General features: G+C 47.3%; 2 protein-coding genes across 2 annotated transcripts in view; one reads left to right on the top strand and one right to left on the bottom strand.

Annotated features, from left to right (window-relative positions):
- Positions 1-22,425, top strand: part of LOC144109894 (pancreatic triacylglycerol lipase-like) — a 357,922-nt gene that overhangs the window by 140,155 nt on the left and 195,342 nt on the right. The gene's annotated exons all lie outside the window — the stretch shown is intronic.
- On the bottom strand, positions 1,464-12,072 carry LOC144110874 (uncharacterized). Its single transcript, XM_077643944.1, has 2 exons — positions 12,065-12,072; positions 1,464-2,512 (listed from the first exon to the last, which is right to left on the bottom strand). The coding sequence occupies exons 1-2, from the start codon at positions 12,070-12,072 to the stop codon at positions 1,705-1,707; spliced, it is 816 nt and encodes a 271-aa protein (XP_077500070.1). The 3' UTR covers positions 1,464-1,704.

Here is a 22,425-nt window from a genome sequence, read left to right as displayed (position 1 = left end):
TGACCACGATTAAATACATGTGGCCCAGTATAATCAAGAAAGCTGCATAAATTCGTTTCCACAGAGCGACCTTTCAAAAAACCGTGCTGCAGAATCGAGATCTTCTGTTTGAAGTATGAGCCCATGCGTTCGCACATAATCATTTCAAAAACTTTCGCAAAAGAACAAATTAGTGACACAGGACGAAAGTTGTTTACATCACAAGCATCGCCAGACTTGAATACAGGAACAACTACTGACAACTTCCAATGACGAGGGAAAACACCAGTTCGCAACGATAAGTTGAAGAAATGCGCCAAAACAGGGCCGAAAATGTCAGCGCATCCTTTGATTATGAAGCTGGGAATTTCATCAATTCCTGTTGAAAGTTTTGGCTTAAGTTTCTGAACCGCCGAAAGAACCTCATGCTCGGTGACAATATCATAAGCTAAACAGTCAGCGCTGTCTTCAACAGTGATAACAGCAGTTGTGTTATCATGGCGCACAAAACAAGAGCTGAAGTGATCAGCAAAAGCTTGGCACACATCTTGATGTTTAAAACAGATGCCATCGCGCGTCTTTATCACAGCAGCACTAACCTTATCATTTCTTTGCTTGCGCACAAAATCCCAAAAACTGCTTGGTTCCTTTTTAAAGTTCTGTTCGAGAAGTCTGTGGTAGTCGGCTTCATCACGTGCAATCAGTTTTTTCACAATTTTTCTGCACAATGAATATCTTTGGTACCAATATTCACTTTCTGATTTCACGTAGAGTTTGTGATACTTCTGTTTTTTCTTCAAGTAATGTCTCAAATCGTGTGAAAACCAGCATGGAAATCTACACTTCTTCGATTTACGGTGAGGTATACATTTTTTCATTATACCTTGTACAGTTGATGTAAGTAGCTCAACGCCTGTGTTTACATCCTCAGTCTCAAGCAATTCTGACCAGTCGTAGGCCAGAAGATCATTGTACAGCCTAAGGTAATTGCCATACGCGTATCTAAATTTTTCTGGCACCATCTCACGCACTGCACGAAACGACAAGAAGAACGACAAGGTAAACGGGCAATGATATTTGTCTGCTAGAACAAGAGGATCGCGCACCGCTTGCACGCCAAAAAGAGGCACATTAGATAAAATTAGGTCTAAAATGTTTCCAGCACAGTTCTTTATTGTATTAAATTGATATAAACCATGAAAATTACTAAAATCAACTAAACATTCGGCTTTTTCTCGAGTTGCTGTGCAGTCACTACTGACCAAACCAGTGGACCAATCGACCTTAGGAAGATTAAAGTCCCCGTAGATGTGAACCTTGTACTTCAAAAAATCAATTTTTTCCCCAATATCCAAAAAATGATCGGCAAAAACGTTAGGAGCAGAATTTGGTGGAAAGTAGTAACAGCCGACTAGATAGTGCGATTTGTCACACGTTGGAATTTCCAACCACACACATTCTTCGTATGTCTCTAGGTCTGGTCTCCTAAATGCATTTAGCACAGAACGGCACGCTATCAGAACTCCGCCCCCGTATTTAATCTTGTCAGAGTACACCCTATCGGCCCTGAAAACAGTGTATTCGTCTGAGAAATAACACGCACTTGAACATGATGAGTTTAGCCACGTTTCCGTCAGGCACATAATGTCGTACTCACATTCGTATGCATTCGCGAAGAGAGCTTCCCTTTTAGTCCGCAGCCCTCTCGTGTTTTGGTAATACAGCTTAATTTCCTGAGCCATTTTCGGATGTAGTTAGAGCACCATTAGGGTCATCAAAGCGCCGTGAAGACCACAGCTTTCCATAAAAAGGGCGAAATACGCAACCATCAGGCCACACTTCCGGTTTGCTCACAAGTTCAAATAAATGCTCATCCATAGAAACGTGAAAGGAGCCATATGTATCGTACTTAGTTTTCAGTTTTGTGCAAGTAACAACCTTGTCACCTACTGTGCCCGCCAAAAGTTCCTGTATGTCCGACGCCGTTGTTGTCGGGTCCAGACGAGAAACAAATAAGCTTTTCTTCGCCGGTAGTCTGGGCGCTACTTTAAGCATGGACTGCTTAGCTGTGCCAAACGTTGCTCGAGGCCGAGGTGGTTGGCTCACCGCTTTCGACGGGCGTTGCAGATGAGTACTCTGGTCCTGAGCAGGAGGCTTCGATGGAGGGGCCGACATTCCAGCAGGCGGATTTGCCGCCACGGCTGAAGCGTAGCTGGGAGATTCCGAGCAGTCAAAATGCGAGCACTCACTCTGGCTGACGGTACGAACAGACGCACTCAGGCCATTCAAAGCCTCACGCAGGAGCGCGTTTTCCGCACGGAGCTGTCGCACCTCATCAGTTAACGCATCCATTCGACTAGCCATTTCTTGTAGCATTAAAACAACACTCGGGGAAGCACTGATGGAATCTGAGTCTTGAAAATCCAGGGAAGAGCGCTGCACTTCGGGGGGCGTTTCTGTGTCGCCGGCTCCGCCGATAAGCTCTGCCGCCGAAGGATCACGCCGCTTCACGCAATGAACACATTTGTACTTGCTGGCACCGGATTCACTTCACTTCACTTCACTACCTTAAAGACCCCACTTTGGGGGTGTTACATAAGGGGTGGGAGTACAAATATGGGTTGAATATGGTTGCTTACATGATATTTATGAAATGCATATTTAAATTGTTCACAAAACTTGATTGGCAGGTGATGGCATCAACGTCGTGGGGAAGGCCATTCCAGTCTTTAGCAGTGCGAAGAAAAAAGGATGCGGAAAAAGTGACGGTGTGGGAGCGTTGGCATGACACTTGCAGTGGATGGCCGGTGCGATGAGATATGCGAGCGGGCGGTGTGACGTAGGGTGGTTGTCCGAGGGAACTGTAAAAAAACTTATGAAACAGACTAAGAGAAGCAATGCGACGACGATGGGCAAGAGTTGATAAACCTGATTGTCGTTTAGTGACGATACACTGATGTCGTATGAATAGGCAGAATGAATGAACCTCGTGGCGCGATTTTGGACAGATTCTAGTGAACTGATGAGATATGCTTGTTGCGGGCTCCAGATAGCAGATGCGTATTCTAGTTTTGGTCGAATGAGTGATTGGTAGGCGAGAAGTTTAATACTTTGAGGGGCGTGCCGTAGGTGACGTTTCAAAAAACCCAATGACCGGTTAGCTGATGCGACGATGTTCGTTACATGAGAGCGCCAGGAGAGATCCTGGCACAAGGTGACACCTAGGTACTTGTATGAGTATACAGATTCTAGTGGAACGTTAGCAACGGAGTAAGAGAAAATATGGGGGTTACGCCGGCGGTGAAAAGATACGAGTTTACATTTATTAGGATTAAGCGACATTAGCCAGTCATCGCACCAGGCATGCACTGTGTCAATGTCGTTTTGCAGCTGTGATTGGTCAAAGGTGTTGGAAATCGTGTGGTAAATAACGCAGTCGTCTGCAAACAGACGAACATTGCAAGCCAGGTTTGAGGGTAAGTCGTTTATGTAGATTAAGAATAGGAGGGGAGCAAGTACAGAACCTTGGGGTACGCCTGATGTTACTGGAAGAGGGTTGGAACTCTGGCTATTAACGAGAACAAACTGGGAGCGCTTAGAAAGGAATTCTTCGATCCACAATAAGACGTTAGGATGCAGTTTTAGCATGGTTAGTTTTAGCAGTAAACGCCTGTGGGGAACTTTATCAAATGCTTTAGCAAAGTCTAGAAAAATAGCGTCAGTTTGTAAATTTAGGTCGAGGTTAGAGTGAACGTCATGAAGAAAGACGGCCAGTTGAGTTTCACATGACAAACCCTTGCGAAACCCGTGTTGTGAGGGATGAAAGAAGTTGATAGCGTCAAGAAAGTCCATGATTTGAGAATAGATGACGTGTTCATGATTTTGCAAGGTATGCTGGTTAATGATATCGGACGGTAATTTAAAGGAGAATCTTTGTTACCGGACTTAAAGACGGGAATGACCTTTCCCACTTTCCAGTCATCCGGAATGGAACCTGTAGAAAGCGACTGTGCAAACAATAACAATAAGTACATTGCAGAAATATTATTAGTGTTACGCAGTATTTTGGAGTTAATTTCGTCGACGCCGGCCGATGATGAAGTTTTAAGGTGTTCAATGAGCGAGGTAATGCCGGCTTCAGAAAACGCGATAGCAGGCATGCTGGACTCTATATTGACGGCGAAAGTTGCAGTTGGTGGGTGAATTTCATTAGTGAACACAGATGAAAAGGCGTTATTAAAAATGTCAGCGCACTCAATGTCATCAGCTTCCTCTCCAGACTCTTTAGTTAGAGTGATGGTATGTGCCGGGTGCTCACTTATGACCTGCCAAAACTTTCTGGGATTAGAAGTCAACAATTTGGGGAGGTCGTTGTGAAGGAAAGAGTATTTTGCGTAGCGAATTTCTGATAGGTAGGTGCGTTCGGCTGTATAGTATTTTTCCCATGCGCACTCGTCGTATTGCTTTAATTTTGCCGCACGGAAAAGGCGCTTCTTTTTATTGTCGAGTCTTTTTATCGTTTTGGTATACCATGGTTTCTGGCGGTCCGAGTGGAAGCTTATTTTGGGGATGTATCTATCGGTTAGTTCGCTAACCTTTTTTTTAAAACGGGACCAATTGTCATTTACTGAATTATCGTGAAAAGATGCTTCAAATGTTGTGAGATATTGGTTTAGTTCAAGACTAAAGGCTTCATAGTTTCCTTTGTCGTAGAGGCGAATAGTTTTGTTTTGATTCTGGCGTCGTGATGGGTGGAACTCAAATGTGGCGTGGATTACTTTATGGTCGCTGATTTCGCGTAGATAAGTGATAGATGAGAGGGCTTCCGGGTAGGTAGTCAGGATTAGATCTAGGATGTTTGCACCGCGGGTCGGTTCAGATACCACTTGAGTTAAGTTGAAGTTTAGGCAGACCTCGATAAAATCATTCGCTTCCCTGTTGCCGACAGCTGTCTGTGTCTGCCAGTTGATTTCTGGAAAATTGAAGTCTCCAAAAAGAATGATATGCGCTTTTGGGTATTTCCTCGTTAATTGGCTGATCACGTCGTTAAGAATTCGAGAGAAATCGGAGTTGGTATTTGGCGCTCTATAACAAACGCCCAGCAGTACGGTTTGGGGCGCAGCGCGACAAAGTAGCCATACCATCTCAAGGTCTGATGGAATATTAATAACTGTACACGAGAACTGATTGCTAACTGCGATGAAAACGCCTCCACCTCGAGCGGATGTGCGATCTTTGCGAAGAAGGTTAAAATTCGGTAAGTCAGCAAGAACTTCAGTATCGGTGATGCCATTAGTGAGCCATGTTTCGGTAAGTATCAGCAAGTTACTAGCAGATGAACACACAAGATTGGAGATGATTTCACGTTTCGGAAGAAAACTACGTATGTTTGTGAAAATCGCCGAAAAGGAAAGATTAGGCAGGGGGGTGGTAGGTACATGAGCGGCTGGGGGCTGGCGGCGCAGCAACCGCTATGGTATCTCTTTTACAGATTGCGATGGTTCGTCGAAGATATATCGTCGGGAACCGATGAACAGGGTTTTGTATCGCAAAGAAAAACGGTTAGTCTTGCTTTTGGCAAATGTAACTAGATGTTTGCGCACATTGCGAATGCGGCGTGAAAAATCTTCACCGACGGAGTAGTCAGTGTTCTTGAATTTGCGGCCATTAGCTAGAATTTCGTCCTTCGTTTTGAAAAGTGCGTATTTGGCAATTAACGGACGGCAGCGATCAGGTTCGTGGCGCCCAAGACGGTGAGTGCGGTCTATTGTTTTGGGGTCGAGGGTGATGTCCAAAAATTCGGAGCAATGGCGAATTAGTAGCTTTTCAGAGTCGGCCCACGTTTCAGATGGGTCAGGGTCTGGAATGTTGTAGAATATGAGGTTGTTTCTTCGTGATTGGTTTTCTGCTTCGTCTATGCGATCCTCGAGAACACAGAGCTGGCGAGTTGCCTGGGTGGTGTGAGTGCTTAGGCCTTCTATCTCTGTGCGTAGTGACTGTATGGTTTGGTAATGACCTTCAAGAGCGCTGATGCGCCTGCTTAGATCAGAAATAAGGTTGTCTGTTGTTAGTAACTGGTTTTTGAGGTCTGTAACTTCCGCGATTAATGTCGACTGACCGGCGGACAATTTTTTAAGTTCCGTAACTACAGTTTCGAGTGAGGCAGGGCCGGGGTTAGTCTCTATGTCGCCGGACAACAAAAGCAAGGAAATAATGACATCAGAACACTCAGTGACAATGGCAAGGCAGCATTGCGGGCTCGGCAGCTGTATCAAAAAGTAATCACTAGATTTCTTAGCGTAAAGACAGCATGGCTTACTAACCATGAGGATGTTGTATTCCTCGGCCTGTATGTTGATGCATTTGCAGTGAAAACGCTGACTGCAAGACGCGCACGGCAAAAACTGCTGCCTACCACGAATGGGCTGGGAGCAGCGCGCACATGCGTCCGCATCGGGCGCCATGGTAAAGACGTTTTTTTAAAGAAAATGGCGAATTTTATTAACAACTTACAGCTGAGTTAAACAAAAATAAAGGGGGAAAAACTGAGCATAGTGGCAACAACCACTGCCCCGTTTCAAAGGGGACACTCCTACCTTCCATCCATCCATCGGGGTCCGCGAGCCGTGGTCTCGCCCGACGAGTGACACACTCACAGTCAGTGCCAAAAGACCGGTATATTCCGGACCAAAAGAACGCTTCAAAAGGGACACATCATGGAATAACAGAGCCAAGCATGCGCTACCTCTCGGGACAGCGGAAGGCTACGGCTACCAGAAAACAGGCGCTACACCTGAACGCGGCAAAACAAAGCATACAGTCGAAAGGCAGCTAAAAAAACTGCACAGAAAATAGTCATACGCGGGAAAGACCAGGCGGCAGCTATGAGAGCTTAAAACGCTACATGAAACCTGGCTGCTTGCGTAGTAGCCACTCTCGCAAAAGAGCTATTCCAACCTTGTGGATGCCACTTGTGGCTGGTTATAATTTAGTTCATAAGCGCGTATTTCTTATCTATGGTGGTCGCGAAATTTTGCTTTTATAAGAGTAACTTCAGCCGCGTTTATCGGTTATACCAGGGTCGCTGCACTCGTAAATAAATAAATAATTAATTAATTAAATTAATAACTTATAATGCACACTTTCTAGGCCCACAGGCACCACAGAAAGGAATGGTAAGTTCATTACAGTAATTGCAGAATAAAATAAAAAAGAAATACTATAAGGCGCTTCAACCGCGATCTTGAAGTGAATGGCATCCCAAATGAATACTGTGGAGACGGGAAGGCGATTCCATTCAGTAGCTTTTGTCAAAAAGGAAGAATGGCAGGAATTAGTTCGGCAACTTGGCGCTTCAAATTTTTGTTGGTAGTCGATGCGAGATGAGATGCAGCTGGGTGAGGTGAAAAGATTTTCTTTAAGGAATGGATTAAAGTGGTATGTTTTATGAAAAAGAGATTGCCGAAAGTATACTTGAGACGTAGTGAGAGCTCGGACAGAATAAGCGTATTTTTCATGAATTTGACGCCGGAACGACGTGAATATAATTAGAGAGGATAAACCGGGCGGCGTGATTCTGGATGCTTTCAATGGAAGCGATGACATTAGAATGAACAGAATCCTATATGGCGCAGGCATATTTTTATTTTGGACCCACGAGTGTTTGGTACAGAGTAAGTTTTAGTGAGGTAGGTGCTGGTGTAAAGTTGCGTCTTAGATAGCCTAAATTTCGGTTCGCATGGTTAAACATGCATGTTCCAGGAAAGATTGCTAGGCCAAAGATTATGTAGGCCAAAGTACTAAAAGGAGTAAAGAACCGACGAGACAGTACCATTGATAGAATATGAGGGCATATTAGGGGGGGGGGGGGGGGGTACACCGGAGGAAGCACGCATACACTTGCATTTGTTAATTTTAAGCTGGATTAATGATTTGCTACGCCAATTGGATGTACTGTCGAGGTCATCTTGAAGCTTAGAGGAATCATCAGGGATAGTTATTTTGCGGTAGGTAACGCAATCATGAGCGAACAACCTAATGTTAGAATTTGAGATACAGTCAGGAAGATCATTATTGTAGATGAGAAAAAGTACGGGACCCAGTTCCGATCCTTGGGGCACACTGAAGGTAGCGGAACAACGACCTGGACGTAAAGTCATTCATAATGTTAAAACAGCGGTAAGCAACAAGGACGAAGAACGAAGGGAACAGACACAAAGGCGCTGATCTTACGACTAAACTTTATTTGAAGTAAGCAGGTCAATTTATACGTACACAAGAACTACGCACATGCGCATGGTCAAACACAGATGTACTCATTTAAAAATGCAAATAAAAACACACCGCATCAAAGGCTCGTGCAGTTATCGCCGATATGCTATCCCCTGTGCAACATGCTCATTTCCTTGGAGGTTAGGGATACTGAAGGTGTGCTGACGCAACAGCTTCTCTTTCTTATGATATGGAAGGCCTCTGCTATCTCTCTTGTGTGCCGATCATTGTGCACGAACAACACTTCCGTGTCGACAAAATACGGAGTGCATTTACACGTGAAGCAATGCTTGGCTAGGTTAGTCTCTTTTTTTTCTCAAGGAATTGGCGTGCTCCATGAGGCGTACATAAATACATCGGCCGGACTGACCTATGTACGTAGAACCACATGATAATGGGATCTGGTCGACAATGCCAGTCCTGCACTGGACATATTGATTGACATGGTTGATGTTACACTTTCCTCTTTCTATGTCCTTCGATTTTTCTTTGTACTGCGGCCCCTACTTTACATAGTTTATTAGGGGCTTAAAAAAGAACATTAACTCCGTACTTAGCCCCCACTTTTTTAAACCGGTGCGACAGGTTGTGTACATATGGCATGACAGTCACTCTCTTCCTTTCTTTTTGACTAGACTGCACATCTGAGGTGCGCTCAGAGGACTTCACCGCTTTTAATACTTTATCAGCACTTGACACAGTAACCGATTCCGGGTATCCTGTTTCCCTGCTCTTGCGCACTTGGGCTAGGAGACTGCTGCTCATTTGATGAAGACGTTTTTTGTTTTTTTTTACTGCCATGCTTAAACAACTAGTAACAATTCCAGCTTTTACCAGTTTTGAATGGAACGACGGGGCTTCTCGCTTCGGGGGGAATATTGCCAACACACATGGTCTGGTTGAAAAGTCAGTTTTAAATCAAGAAATTGCAAGCCATTTTGCTGGGGGAATTCATGCCTAAACTTCAGTCCCGAGCCATTTTGTGTAAATACATCAAGAACTCGTGACACATATTCAAGATCTAGGGGCCTTCCAAAAACTAGGAAATCATCCACGTAACGGAAAATGCGAATGACTGTTCCTGCTCATTCATTCGACACTTGTCTATCAACGCGGCTCAGAAAAATATTGCTCAGGATAGGGGCTACCCTAGCGCCTATGCAGACACCCGACTTTTGCATAAGTACTTTGCCTTCCCACATAATATGCGTGTTATTGATATAGAATGACAACAGTTCTAGAAAGGACGCGGTTGGAATACCACAAGAATTCTGGAAGAGGCATTCATCGTTGTCTTCAGTAATACCAGAGTCCTTCAATGCTTTTTTTCTGGTCACGAAACTTCCGCCTCAGTTTCATATAGGGTCAGCACTGGCCGCTAGAGGCGCCGTTGGGCACTGAAGGGCACCGAGCCGCCGCGGAGCCGCCTGCCCGGTCCAGCCGGCTTTACATTCACAGACGGCGACATATTACTAGCGTTAATAAACACAAAGGACAGAGAGCAGAAACACACACACACCTAGCGTCTGTCCTGTGTGTTTCTGCTCTCTGTCCTTTGTGTTTATTAACGCTAGTAATATGTCGCCGTCTGTGAATCAAAAGCACCAACTAGCCCAACTTAATTCTTTAATAGCCGGCTTTACATCACGGGAGGTATTTGCACCCAATTAGTCGAAAATTTCAGCGACAGTCGGTTTAGTTTTCCTTCCAATCTAGTCTAACAACAATATGACGACCTTCCATCAGAAAGGCGCAGGGAAGGAAATGACGCAACGACGTACAGATACTTCTCTGAAGCAGACGATTTGTGTACAACTGCGCAGCTTCTTGTTTATTCTGAACTGCCCCTTATACATTTTTGAACGTGATGCGGCGCACTAACGCCTTGTAGACGAGATATAACGCTGACGATGTTGCCAGAAGGAAGCGATACGCGCTACGAGGACAGTTGCTTGTCTGCTGCCTTCGCATCGTTGTTTTCGATCTCAAATCTTGAAACGCGTAACCGCTAGCTTGCAGTTAGCGAAATACGATCTGAAACATGACCGTAGTCCTCATTCAACACCTCCTAACTGTTGTCTGACAGCTCAAGCGTGAATCCCGCTTTCAAGACGCGTATATGTAGCCGGCAGTGGAAGCGCAGGGCCGGACAGAGCGTTCGGGCTAGTCGATGCGTGCGGACGGGAGCGTGCATCAGGCAAGCATGTGATCGGCTAGCGATCGCGACACCGATCAGAACCTACCATGTTAACCCTCGTTACACCAAGCCCCCCCGCGAGGAGCCAACGCCAGGCTCTAGTCCCAACGTCCTTGACACTGAATCAGCCCCGCAACGACCTACCTGCAGTCATTTTTTTTTTTGCTCCCAGCGCAGCGAGAACGGGACACGAGACGAAAGACTACCACAGACAAGCGCTTGTCTGTGCTGGTCTTTCGTCTCTTGTCCCGTTCTTGTTTCGCTGTGCGCAAAAATGATGAACACTTAGCAACTCGCCCAAAATTTCACCTTGCTGGACCTACCTGCAGCCCTACCCTCCTTCGAATAGGAGATCGCCATCCCAGCAGCTAAGCACCCGCTTCCCCTCTATATTGGCCTCTGTTTTTTTTTCCTTACATACCTCTCTTTCAATTGTTTTGCGAGCTAACGCCTTCTAAGTCGTTATTGTTGTCACTAGTTCTGTAGTTATTACCATTGAAGGTCTCATACCCCAAACTTACATTTAACTCGTCTGCATTTGTTCAGTTGTGTATTCATTCATGCCCCATCTTCTGTAACTTAGGCTCCTTTTTAAGCTGCTGTAACTGCATTGTTATTAGTAGGCATCTGTGTTACTAACTGCCGTACACCTCATGCATACGGTCAGCGGCTCATCAGTTGTGAGCCATATCTCTGGTCTGTGTGTCCGAAATTAATTTTTCTTCAATGCTAAGAGGTAGTTGGTAGTTCTCCCACCCCAAAATTCTATGTGATTGCCACAGTAGGCGCATTGGCCTAATTAGTTTGCGAATTCCTAGGTGCCAATTTACCATTGACCCAGCCTATTTTTAATGCTCCTTATAATGCAGTTCACAAACTAAATTTTATTTATAATGCTCACATCATCATAAAGCTATAAAGAATTACAAAAGTTATCTACATATTTTTGCACCATCGCATCCAATCTGCAAAAATATGGACCTATACACAGTAGGCATAAGAAAACTAAATATGAATAACTAATGAAAAAGCAATAGCAAGTCGGTGTTAACAGACAGCCATGTTTAATATGTAAAGAGAGGAAAATATGATTACACAGCTGTCATCAAGCATTCTTCAACGTTTACAGCAAACAGCGCACAAATACTTTTCAGAAAATACTTTTTGAACATCAATGATGCATATTCCTGCATACAGTAGAACAAAATTTTTGCTAACTACACGATAAAATATTGAAAACATGAGCTTCACAGAGAGCGAAAGCACACATATGTAGCAATAAATCAGTGAGATGTAGTAACTATTGCAACAGGATGTGGCAATGCAGGGAAGCGATAGTCTTGTTGTAGACATCATATGTACAAAGCACAATAAAGCAATCATCAAAGCTGCCAGGTGACTCGACTCGTGTATGCAGGCAGAGAAAAAATAGAATGTCTTGAATAACAGTGTAAATATTATAAAAGATGAAATTAAATAAAAGAATAGTAGTACAATTAATATAGAGATGAGAGTAATGTTCAATGTACTGGCAAAGAAAAAAGATTCACGATGCCAGAGCATTGAAGGACACTACAGGCAATGCTTTTATTGAGGTCAATATAGTGACAGGGATACCTGACCATGACAATAAAACTAGCCAAACAAAAATGAGCTGCAGGATGATTAGCCGGTAGTCTCCATTTGAACTCCTTCCCCAAACGGAAGAGGACAGTTGGTGCTAGCACCAACTTATGACACGGAAACTTGGAGGCTAACAAATGTTAGGATAAGATTAAGAACATTTCAATTAGTAGATTAGGAACATTTCAAATAGCAGTGGAAATTAAAATGATAGTGGTAATTACAAGACAAAACAAGGAGCTGCATGAACTGAAAAACAAACACAACCTGATGTTTATTTTACAATACTGCCAGCCGCCTTTTAGTGGCCCAAGCAGCAGTGGACAAAGTACTCAGCGCTTATGCATACAGGCGCATGTGCGATACCTATACATCGAGCTGTGATGAACAATAAACAGATACAACAGCTTGCATCGGCAGCAAGGCATGGGCAAAGTTCTACATACTCTTGTGCGTTTGCCAAAGAACATAGGGGATTGTGATGACCCCCATAATGCGCAGGTCCACACGGGACGGAGAGGCAAAGAGACACCGTATGGCTCAGTTTAAACAAACAGGTATATTCAATAATTACACATGATTAAGATTATACATCAGAGGCTGGGGCGTCCGAGCTTACGTGCCGACGACTTCATGGGGGCGATGGAGTGGCTCCGGAGTTGGGCTCGAGCGGTTGCTGGCAGAAGCTGCACGCCGTCGGGCTTCGGCGCTGAAGGCCCTCTTGGCTAACGATGTCGTCCTGAGCGTGTATGCAGTAGAATTTCAATAGTCGTCCGTTTCTTCGAGGATGGTTCACAAACCCTTCCTCTAGTGTCGTTCGGCTTGGAAGATGAACAGGAGGCGAGCTTGTAGATGATGACAGCAGAGCATAATTTTACAACATACATATACAGAGAGTTAAACTGGAAAAAGCAGAACTGAATTTACAAAAAAACAAACTTTGCACTACTTTACTCATCGACCGGGCAGGTTAGTGCCTAAGTAGCATCACATTACATGCTAAGCATGGAGCCCCAGCTCAGACTGGACTGGACTGCATCCGTTTACATGCGCTTTTAAGCACTTGATTAACAAAGGACTAAGGGCGGTCATTTTCAGTGGCCCGCCCAAAGCATCAATTCTCCAATGAAAAATAACATGCGAGATTGGGACAACTCCTTGGGTTGGGCTTAGCCTCGAACCCAGATTCTTGTTAACAATACAAACTAAATAAACAACAAAAACGTCACCACTCTCTCTCAAGTGAGAGTATCCACAGGCTCTCCCTTCGGAGCTAATCCTTGCCTCAGGCATGCATACCGCCACCCACCATCGGTCCGCGTCGTTCGTCAGCAACAGAGGAGGGGGCGAAAGCGCCCTCGATGCTGCCGCGCTACCGACGGCGGGACACAGCTAATAATCATGAAGGGGTTCGTCTGTCGCTCCAGGAAACCAGATTAAGGGTCGCCCCTGTTTTCCCACATTCTTGGCGAGTCTTGCCTGTCCGTCTGACAGGTGTCCGTCACGGCCCTTCTGGGAATGCGCTTTTGTTCACGAGGCACCGCGGGAAGCTGTGGGTGCCTTCCCGGCGATAGCCCACGTCGAAAGGGGGGGGGGGGGGGAGGGGGTCCGTGCGTCAAGCGACAATTTTCGTTCCCCGTATGTACTCGGGGGCTCTCGGTTTCCGCGTGTGCCGGCGTCCTGCTTTCTGCGAAGGTATGCAGCTGGAAAAGAGGGGCGGCCTTAAGCCCCAACTCGATGCACACACAAGGAATGTACCTCGTAGCACACAAGGAATGTCACACTCGCTCACCCTCCAGAAGAATGTTCTCCGAACATTTGAGTCCCTGCAGCTCCCCTTGTCTTTCTGAATCGCCTCGCACAGTGCGTCCGACAAAACACTTTTCGCTGCACTCAACACCACTGCACAACACCATATGCCTCCGCTGTCATAACTGGCGTCTCCAGGGGCAGCACTGATCTTCTTTTACAGATAAACATGAAACTCAGCACCCAAGCCTCTCCTTTCTAGTCCAAACTGGACGAAATAAATTTACCACAGTTATAAAGGAGCTCCCACTTCTAGCACGATCACGGCACAGACAAAAATATAGATAACGAAAGGAAGTAGGGCAGGTTCTGCATGCGCTCCGCATGCTCTCCTGTGAAGGTGTTACTTAATGACAGAAAGGTTTAACTACTAATCCCGATAACTTAACACATACGCATATAGCAATGTTATGAGCTGCGGCATTACACAATTCTGACCAGTTCACAACTCCGCTCTGTTTACACCATTAGTCCGACTTAGCTTTCCGATTTCGCAGCGGATATCGGCCTTCATGAGTCATACTAAGTAAGTCTGTGCCCCTTTGTCTGCTTTGGGACTCGCGAGGGCTCGTGGCAGGAGCCTCTCCTGGCGTTATCTGCGCGGCAACCTCGCGCGCTTCTTCTTCTAGCAATGCATGAAGTAAATCCGGTGGCATTCTGGCCGTCACCTCTGGCGCCTGCCGAACAAATGCAGGAGAGGGCGTTTCTTGCGAACTATCTGCGCGCTCCGCTTCACTTCTGTCCCCATCAAAATCCGCGCTTTCCCTTTCCTCATTTCGTGAATACTGAACCGGTGCCGACTTGAGGCGATTTGCGTGTATCCTTATCAAGCGCCGGTTCACGTCTCGGACTCTGAAGTTTACCGGAGAAAGCTTCTCGACAACCTCGCACGGTCCTCTCCACTTCGTCTGGAACTTACGAGCTAGCCCAATCTGCCTTTGGCAGTTTTCAATGTACACGCTGTCCCCCACATCAAACGGCGCGTCTCTAGCACTGCGATCGTGCACCTCCTTCCTGCGCTTCGCCGCTTTCTTTAAGGCCTCCTTTGCGATGTCTCTCGCCACTTGCAAGCGCGATTCTAGCTCCACCTTATAGTCGTCCAGTGAAGCGTATAGGACACGACGGGGGCCCTCTGGCACTTCACTAGGCTGGTCCGGGTCTCGGCCGTAGAGAAGAAAGAATGGCGATTCGCCCGTGCTCTCGTGTGCTGCGGAATTGTAGGCAAACATTGCATACGGGAGCCACAAGTCCCAGTCCCGCTGGTCGCGCGAAACAAAATGCGACAGGAACCCGGCCACGGTTTGGTTCAGTCGCTCCACCGCGCCGTTGCAAGCCGGATGGTACGGTGTTGTCTGCTTCTTAGCGATCTTAAGCAGCTCGCAAACTCTCCTCATTAGCTGCGACACGAAGTTCGTTCCCCGATCTGTCAAGAGTTGCCTCGGGGGTCCATGTCGGAGCACGATCTGTTCGACAAATGCTCTTGCAACCGTGTCTGCCTTCTGATCTGGGAGTGCTACCGCTTCCGCGTATTTTGAAAGGTGGTCGACAAATACTAAAATGTACTTGTTTCCGGAAGTGGTCGTGGGCAATGGGCCCATTATGTCCATACCTGTCCGCTCGAAGGGAGCCGAAACCTCAGGGAACGGCTGAATTGGAGCTGGTCTTCGTCCCTTGGGTGTTTTTCTTTCGAGACAGGAATGACACTTCGCACAGTAGTCTCTAACATCCCGTCGCATGCCACTCCAAAAGTACAAACGCTCCACACGCCTGCGTGTCTTCGCTACGCCAAAATGACCGGCGCATGGCGCATCGTGAAACGCGCGAAGAACCCTTTCTGTCCACGACCGAGGTATGACGACTCTCTCCCAAGCGGTTTTCTCTGGTCTCCCTTTCCTGGTTGGCCTCGTGCGCCGACACAGGGTGCCGTCTTTGCCAATGAAATAACCTAGCTGTTCGGGGTGAGACGGTGCGCCCTCTAGGCTTTCGATTATTCGCTTCAGGTCAGGATCTTTGCACTGCTCTGTGCGTAATTCGGCGGGGTCGACTACGGGGACAAACTCATCTATAGCTGCCACGGCAGCTGTGCGGCTGAGTGCATCAGCATTCAGATGTGTCTTTCCTGACTTGTGCTCAACTTCAAAGCAGTATTCCTGCAGGTGTAGATTCCATCTAGCGAGTCGCGAGCTAGGGTCCCTGACACTCATCACCCATTTCAGAGGATGGCAGTCTGTGACTAGCTTGAATTTGCGGCCGTAAAGGTAGCATCTGAAGTGCTTTACTGCCCAGACAACGGCGAGGCACTCCCTTTCCGTAGCTCCGTACTTTTGCTCTGTGGGGCTCAGCTGTCGGCTAGCAAAAGCAACGGGATGTTCTTTGCCCTCGATAACCTGAGATAGCACGGCACCAACTGCGAACTTTGACGCATCTGTGGCCATAACGAAGGGCAAATTAAAATCCGGGTGGCGCAACAGCGGTGCACTCATTAGCTTCCTTTTCAGGGCCCCAAAAGCATCCTCCGCGTTTTCGTCCCAGCGAAAGGCGACATTTTTGGCTGTTAAGGCGGTGAGCGGCTTAGCGAGATTGGCGAACTCCTCTATGTGCCTTCGGTAGTAACCGATCAGGCCGAGAAACTGCCGGACCTGGCGGACGCTAGTCGGGTATGGAAAATCCGAGACAAACCTTAGTTTCTCAGGGTCCGGTCGCACGCCGTCAGCTGAAACAACGTGCCCGAGGTATTTCACCTCGTTTTTGAGGAATTGGCACTTAGAGGGCTTCAGCTTGAGACCCGCTGCTCTTAGTCGCACCAAAACCTGCTCAATATCGCGCAAATGGTTATCAAAACTGTCACTGTATATGATAATGTCATCCATATACACGAAGCACAGCCTCCCCAGAAGACCTGCCAGGATAACATCAGCGGTTCTCTGCCAGACAGCAGGGCTGTTGGCCAGACCCATCGGCATTCTTTTCCATTCATAGTGCCCTGAGGGCGTGTTGAATGCCGTTTTCTCGGCATCTGCCGGATCCATTGCTATCTGCCAGAATCCCGCCGCCATGTCCACTACCGTGAAGTACCTGGCAGAGCCCAGCTGAGAAAGCGTCTCCTGTATATTGGGGATGGGGTATGGATCGATGCGAGTTACGGCATTTAGTTTGCGGTAGTCCACTACCAATCGATACGAGCCATCTGGCTTTTCCACCAATAGTGCTGGTGCTCCCCAGGGTGACTTTGAGTGTTCGACAATGCCGCGATCAATCAGGTCCTGCACCTGCCGCTCCATCTCCTCACGTTGGGAGTAAGGAATCCTGTACGCACGCTGGTAAACGGGCGATGAAGTGCCGGTTTCTATCCTGTGCTTTATAACGCCACAGCAGCCCAAATCCAGGTTGGACGCGGCGAATACCTCCGAGTAGTCGTTCAGCAAACCAGCCAGAGCCTCCCTCTCCCTGGATTTTACGTGAGAAAGATCGAACGACACCTTTGGAGCAGCCGAAGGACTAGCATGCTCTACAGTTGCGAGTACCGTATCGGTGGGCTCACGCTGCTCTATCGCAGAGGTGAAGAAAGCCAATGTTTTGTTCTTGGGAAGGCTCAGTGGCTGCTGGCTACAGTTCACCACCCGTAGGGGCACTCTGTGGGCGTCATTAACTGTCACGAGGCACGCGGCTGCCTTCAGGCCATTGCTGAGAGAGTCGACCGGCTCAAGCACTCCCACGGCGCCGCTCTCTACATCTGAAGGCACAAACGTGTACAAAATGTGCTCCGACCAAGGAAGGACGACCGCCTCCTCGACCAGCCGGACGGCAACCCGCGAATATACCTTCTCCAATGATCCCACTGCTTGACGGGTGTCAATATCGGTAATGCGAATCTCAGCCCCTCTCCTGTTCAAAAACGGAACTTTTGAGCCGCCCGCATTAACCTCTTCATCAGAGAATGAGACTACTACCTTCCCTTTTCTCAAAAAATCCTGCCCTAATATACCTGACACTCCGTTTGGCAGAGACACCGTGTCCGGGCATACGTAACAGGGGTGCTCCAATGCAATTCCGCCGAGAGAGAAGTGTAACCGGTAGAGTCCACTTATGCCAAGAGGATCCCCCGTTATGCCTACAAATTTGGTTGCCATACCACCAGACGCTTCCAACACCTCGCGGTCCCCCTTCCTTCGAAGCGTGTTAAAACTGCTCTCCTTAAGCAATGTCACCTTTGACCCCGTATCTATCAACAATTCCATGCAACAACCATTTAACTTGCAACTCACAACACGGCCACACAAACTACCACCACCTCATCATCTACTGCTCCCTCCCCACGCTCCTCAGGCTGGGGAGGACTAACTAGTTTTTTGTCTCGGTATCTGGAGCCCCGCTGTCGGCTTGCTTAGGGCGTGTCTCGCCTGCTTCTCTTTGTGGCTCCCCACGGCGCACGTTTTGGCAGAACCTGGCGATGTGTCCGCGACCCTGGCAAGCGAAGCATACGATTTCTTCAAAATCTCGCATACCGCGCCTGTAGCTTTGTGGCGGTCTCCGGTTTCCAGCGAATGGGCGCTGTTGAGCGCGCGCTTCAACCTGGCGTTCTACCTGCTGAGATAGCAGCTGTTCCAAGCGATCTAACCGCTCTGTCAAGAGAGCAACCTCAGGGTTGAGCACCGCTCTCTCTATGACGCGTACTCTCGCTGCGGCTGTCGTTAACGCCTCATTTCGTTCCTCATCCAATGCGGCCTCCACGGCTTGGTCGAAATTGCTCGGCTTGCGCGAGAGCACGAACCGGCGCACGGGGTCTTGCAGACCAGCCACGAACAAAGCGGTCATTTCCTCTTTAAGTATATCCTCCGCGTATTTCTTCCTTAGCTGGTCTCCTTCCTCCTCCCTGCTTAACGTATCGCGTGCTAGGCGCTGAAGCCGCGACGCAAATGTTCGCACGTCCTCCCCTACCATCTGTCCGGCGTCACGGAACCTCTGTACCCGCACGTGACGTGGTTCAGTGTCGAAATGCTCAAACGCGAGCTTCTTAAATTCCGCAAATGATTTTGTGGATTTTACTTTTTCGTCTCGCCAGGCAAAATCATGAGCAGCTCCTGCCATCTTACACCTCGCCATTCCCAGCATTTGAGCATCGGACCATCCCCCCATTTTCCCAATCTCTTCTAGCATAGAAAAGAAATCGCAGATTGGAACCCCTGTCTTATCTCCCGTAAACGTCGGAATGACGCTTCCTAATGCCAGCATGCTTGCTCCGAGCGACGGCTGTGGAGTGGGAGCTCCCTCAGATACAGTCATTTTTTTTTTCAAGCCCTCCAGTGCCTCAAGCCTCTCAAATGGGGGTAAAAGTCCCACAATCAGTCCCGTGATTCCCTTTTGATTACAATTTTGAAGTCATGAATGTCACAGCATTCAGAGGACATTTGCTTTTGAGACCCCACTTCTGACACCAGTGTGATGACCCCCATAATGCGCAGGTCCACACGGGACGGAGAGGCAAAGAGACACCGTATGGCTCAGTTTAAACAAACAGGTATATTCAATAATTACACATGATTAAGATTATACATCAGAGGCTGGGGCGTCCGAGCTTACGTGCCGACGACTTCATGGGGGCGATGGAGTGGCTCCGGAGTTGGGCTCGCGCGGTTGCTGGCAGAAGCTGCACGCCGTCGGGCTTCGGCGCTGAAGGCCCTCTTGGCGAACGATGTCGTCCTGAGCGTGTATGCAGTAGAATTTCAATAGTCGTCCGTTTCTTCGAGGATGGTTCACAAACCCTTCCTCTAGTGTCGTTCGGCTTGGAAGATGAACAGGAAGCGAGCTTGTAGATGATGACAGCAGAGCATAATTTTACAACATACATATACAGTGTGTTAAACTGGAAAAAGCAGAACTGAATTTACAAAAAAACAAACTTTGCACTACTTTACTCATTGACCGGGCAGGTTAGTGCCTAAGTAGCATCACATTACATGCTAAGCATGGAGCCCCAGCTCAGACTGGACTGGACTGCATCCGTTTACATGCGCTTTTAAGCACTTGATTAACAAAGGACTAAGGGCGGTCATTTTCAGTGGCCCGCCCAAAGCATCAATTCTCCAATGAAAAATAACATGCGAGATTGGGACAACCCCTTGGGTTGGGCTTAGCCTCGAACCCAGATTCTTGTTAACAATACAAACTAAATAAACAACAAAAACGTCACCACTCTCTCTCAAGTGAGAGTATCCACAGGCTCTCCCTTCGGAGCTAATCCTTGCCTCAGGCATGCATACCGCCACCCACCATCGGTCCGCGTCGTTCGTCAGCAACAGAGGAGGGGGCGAAAGCGCCCTCGATGCTGCCGCGCTACCGACGGCGGGACACAGCTAATAATCATGAAGAGGTTCGTCTGTCGCTCCGGGAAACCAGATTAAGGGTCGCCCCTGTTTTCCCACATTCTTGGCGAGTCTTGCCTGTCCGTCTGACAGGTGTCCGTCACGGCCCTTCTGGGAATGCGCTTTTGTTCACGAGGCACCGCGGGAAGCTGTGGGTGCCTTCCCGGCGATAGCCCACGTCGAAAGGGGGGGGGGGGGGGGAGGGGGTCCGTGCGTCAAGCGACAATTTTCGTTCCCCGTATGTACTCGGGGGCTCTCGGTTTCCGCGTGTGCCGGCATCCTGCTTTCTGCGAAGGTATGCAGCTGGAAAAGAGGGGCGGCCTTAAGCCCCAACTCGATGCACACACAAGGAATGTACCTCGTAGCACACAAGGAATGTCACAGGATGATGATGCACACAGCAAAAATGAAGATCACACACACAGCAGTCACAAACAGTGGAATCAAGGATAAGTCAAGAGGAGCAAATGAACATGTAATAGAGAGAGCAGACAACCCGTGTCTTACAACAGAGTAGATACCAATAAAATTTTAGCAGAGTGCTTCAGTCAGATGAAGAGATGGGCTTATTATCTAGACTGCCATAGTGTGGGCCCCCGCAGGCACAGGACAAGGTTAACTGGAAGTCAATGAAAAAGGTCTTCATTGGCAGAAAATGCAATTCTGTTGGCGATTGTGATGTGGCTTCTTTCAATGTTGCATTTACGACGCCAGCTTTCTTCCACCACCTGCTGGACATATGGCACGCCCAGTTGCCCGCATCTGCTTATTCTTTTCTCTAGTGAAAAAATGCAAGCGTGTCCTCAGAAAGAAATGAACGACTTCTGCTGTCGTACTCACAAAGTGAGATGTACACCCAACAGCAGCTGAGGCAGTACGGCTGTCAAGCAGAACCTTCTCAACAATGTTCATGTACACGTTACCGCAAGCAATTTTGTCCACTGTAAATGATTCGATGTGGTCTTCCACAATTTTGAGCAGGGAGATTAGCTGGTTTGAGGGAACTTGCAGATATCCCTTTGACCTTACAAGTATCAGTCGAGAAGGGTTCTGTTGGGCAGCTTTCAGTGTTTCTGCGCAACTCAAGCAGCGGAGTGTTGAGAATTTTTTCGTGATGTAACCTGTGAGGTAATCAAGTATACCCTCTTTTGGGGTGTTCTGGTGATGGGAAGCTGCGGCTTCAGATGTGAAGTCACCAGGCTCCAAAAGAATGTCATCCAGAAGAACAGCCAGAGAGTCAACCTGAAATTTACATTGCAAGTTTTTCATGATGGAGTGCTGGTTAAAGAAAAGGCCAAAGAAATAATTACTACCATTCTTCCAAAACGGTACTAATTTTGGTTAGCACAATTAGTACTTTTGTGGATTGCCCTTGCGCTCAAGAACAATTTTATTTCAGTTACACTTCCATCAGTAATGCAGCTATCTACATCCACAAATTAGGTACTGGACTGCATGACACACTATGAAGGCCCTCAGAGCCTAATAGCATGAGAATATATTATACCTCATTCATAGCAATGAACAGAAAAACCCTGTTCTACAAGCACGACAAATACAAACTCGACGAAGTGAAAATTTTAAATAGCTGTATTTATAAGACTGCCAGTGTCCAGCTGATTTCAATTCCCACACCAGAGCTACAACATCATTGTGCTCAACAGTGCAGTAATAGCCCGAAAACTGCATGCTCAATATTAATGTGAAGTGTTTAAATATAGCACTGCTCACATGGTTAGTAGTAGAGCTCTGTTTATTGAAGAGGTCTTGCAGTTTGAGAAGCAGTTGCGGTCTATCTCCACTGACCGATGCTCGCTTTGGTGGCTGGACTAAGTTGTTTACTGAAAGCATTCTATAAATGAACAAAAACTGCTGGACTGTTGGCTGCCCTCCATCACCAGCAACATGTCTCACTATGCCGAAGAATCTCTGGAATAGAAATATTTTGTTATTACTGATATTGCTCCAAACAAAAGTAAGGTGACTATCATATTTACCTCCAACGGGTCTTGACCAAATTTTCCAACCAATACATAGTGAAACCCAGATGACAGGAGGTTCTCAACAAGTGAAAGAGTGCTGATAAGGGTTATTCGAAGAGCTTCACGTGTGGGCTTGCTGACAAAACACACCTGCCTCTGTTTTGGAAGCTCTTCTATGTACTTGCAGCAGCTATCAAGCCAT

Source organism: Amblyomma americanum, chromosome 11 (assembly GCF_052857255.1).
Source record: "Amblyomma americanum isolate KBUSLIRL-KWMA chromosome 11, ASM5285725v1, whole genome shotgun sequence".
Taxonomy (NCBI): domain Eukaryota; kingdom Metazoa; phylum Arthropoda; class Arachnida; order Ixodida; family Ixodidae; genus Amblyomma; species Amblyomma americanum.
The sequence above is the reverse complement of the archived record's forward strand: the minus strand, read 5'-3'. Positions and strand labels throughout refer to the sequence as shown.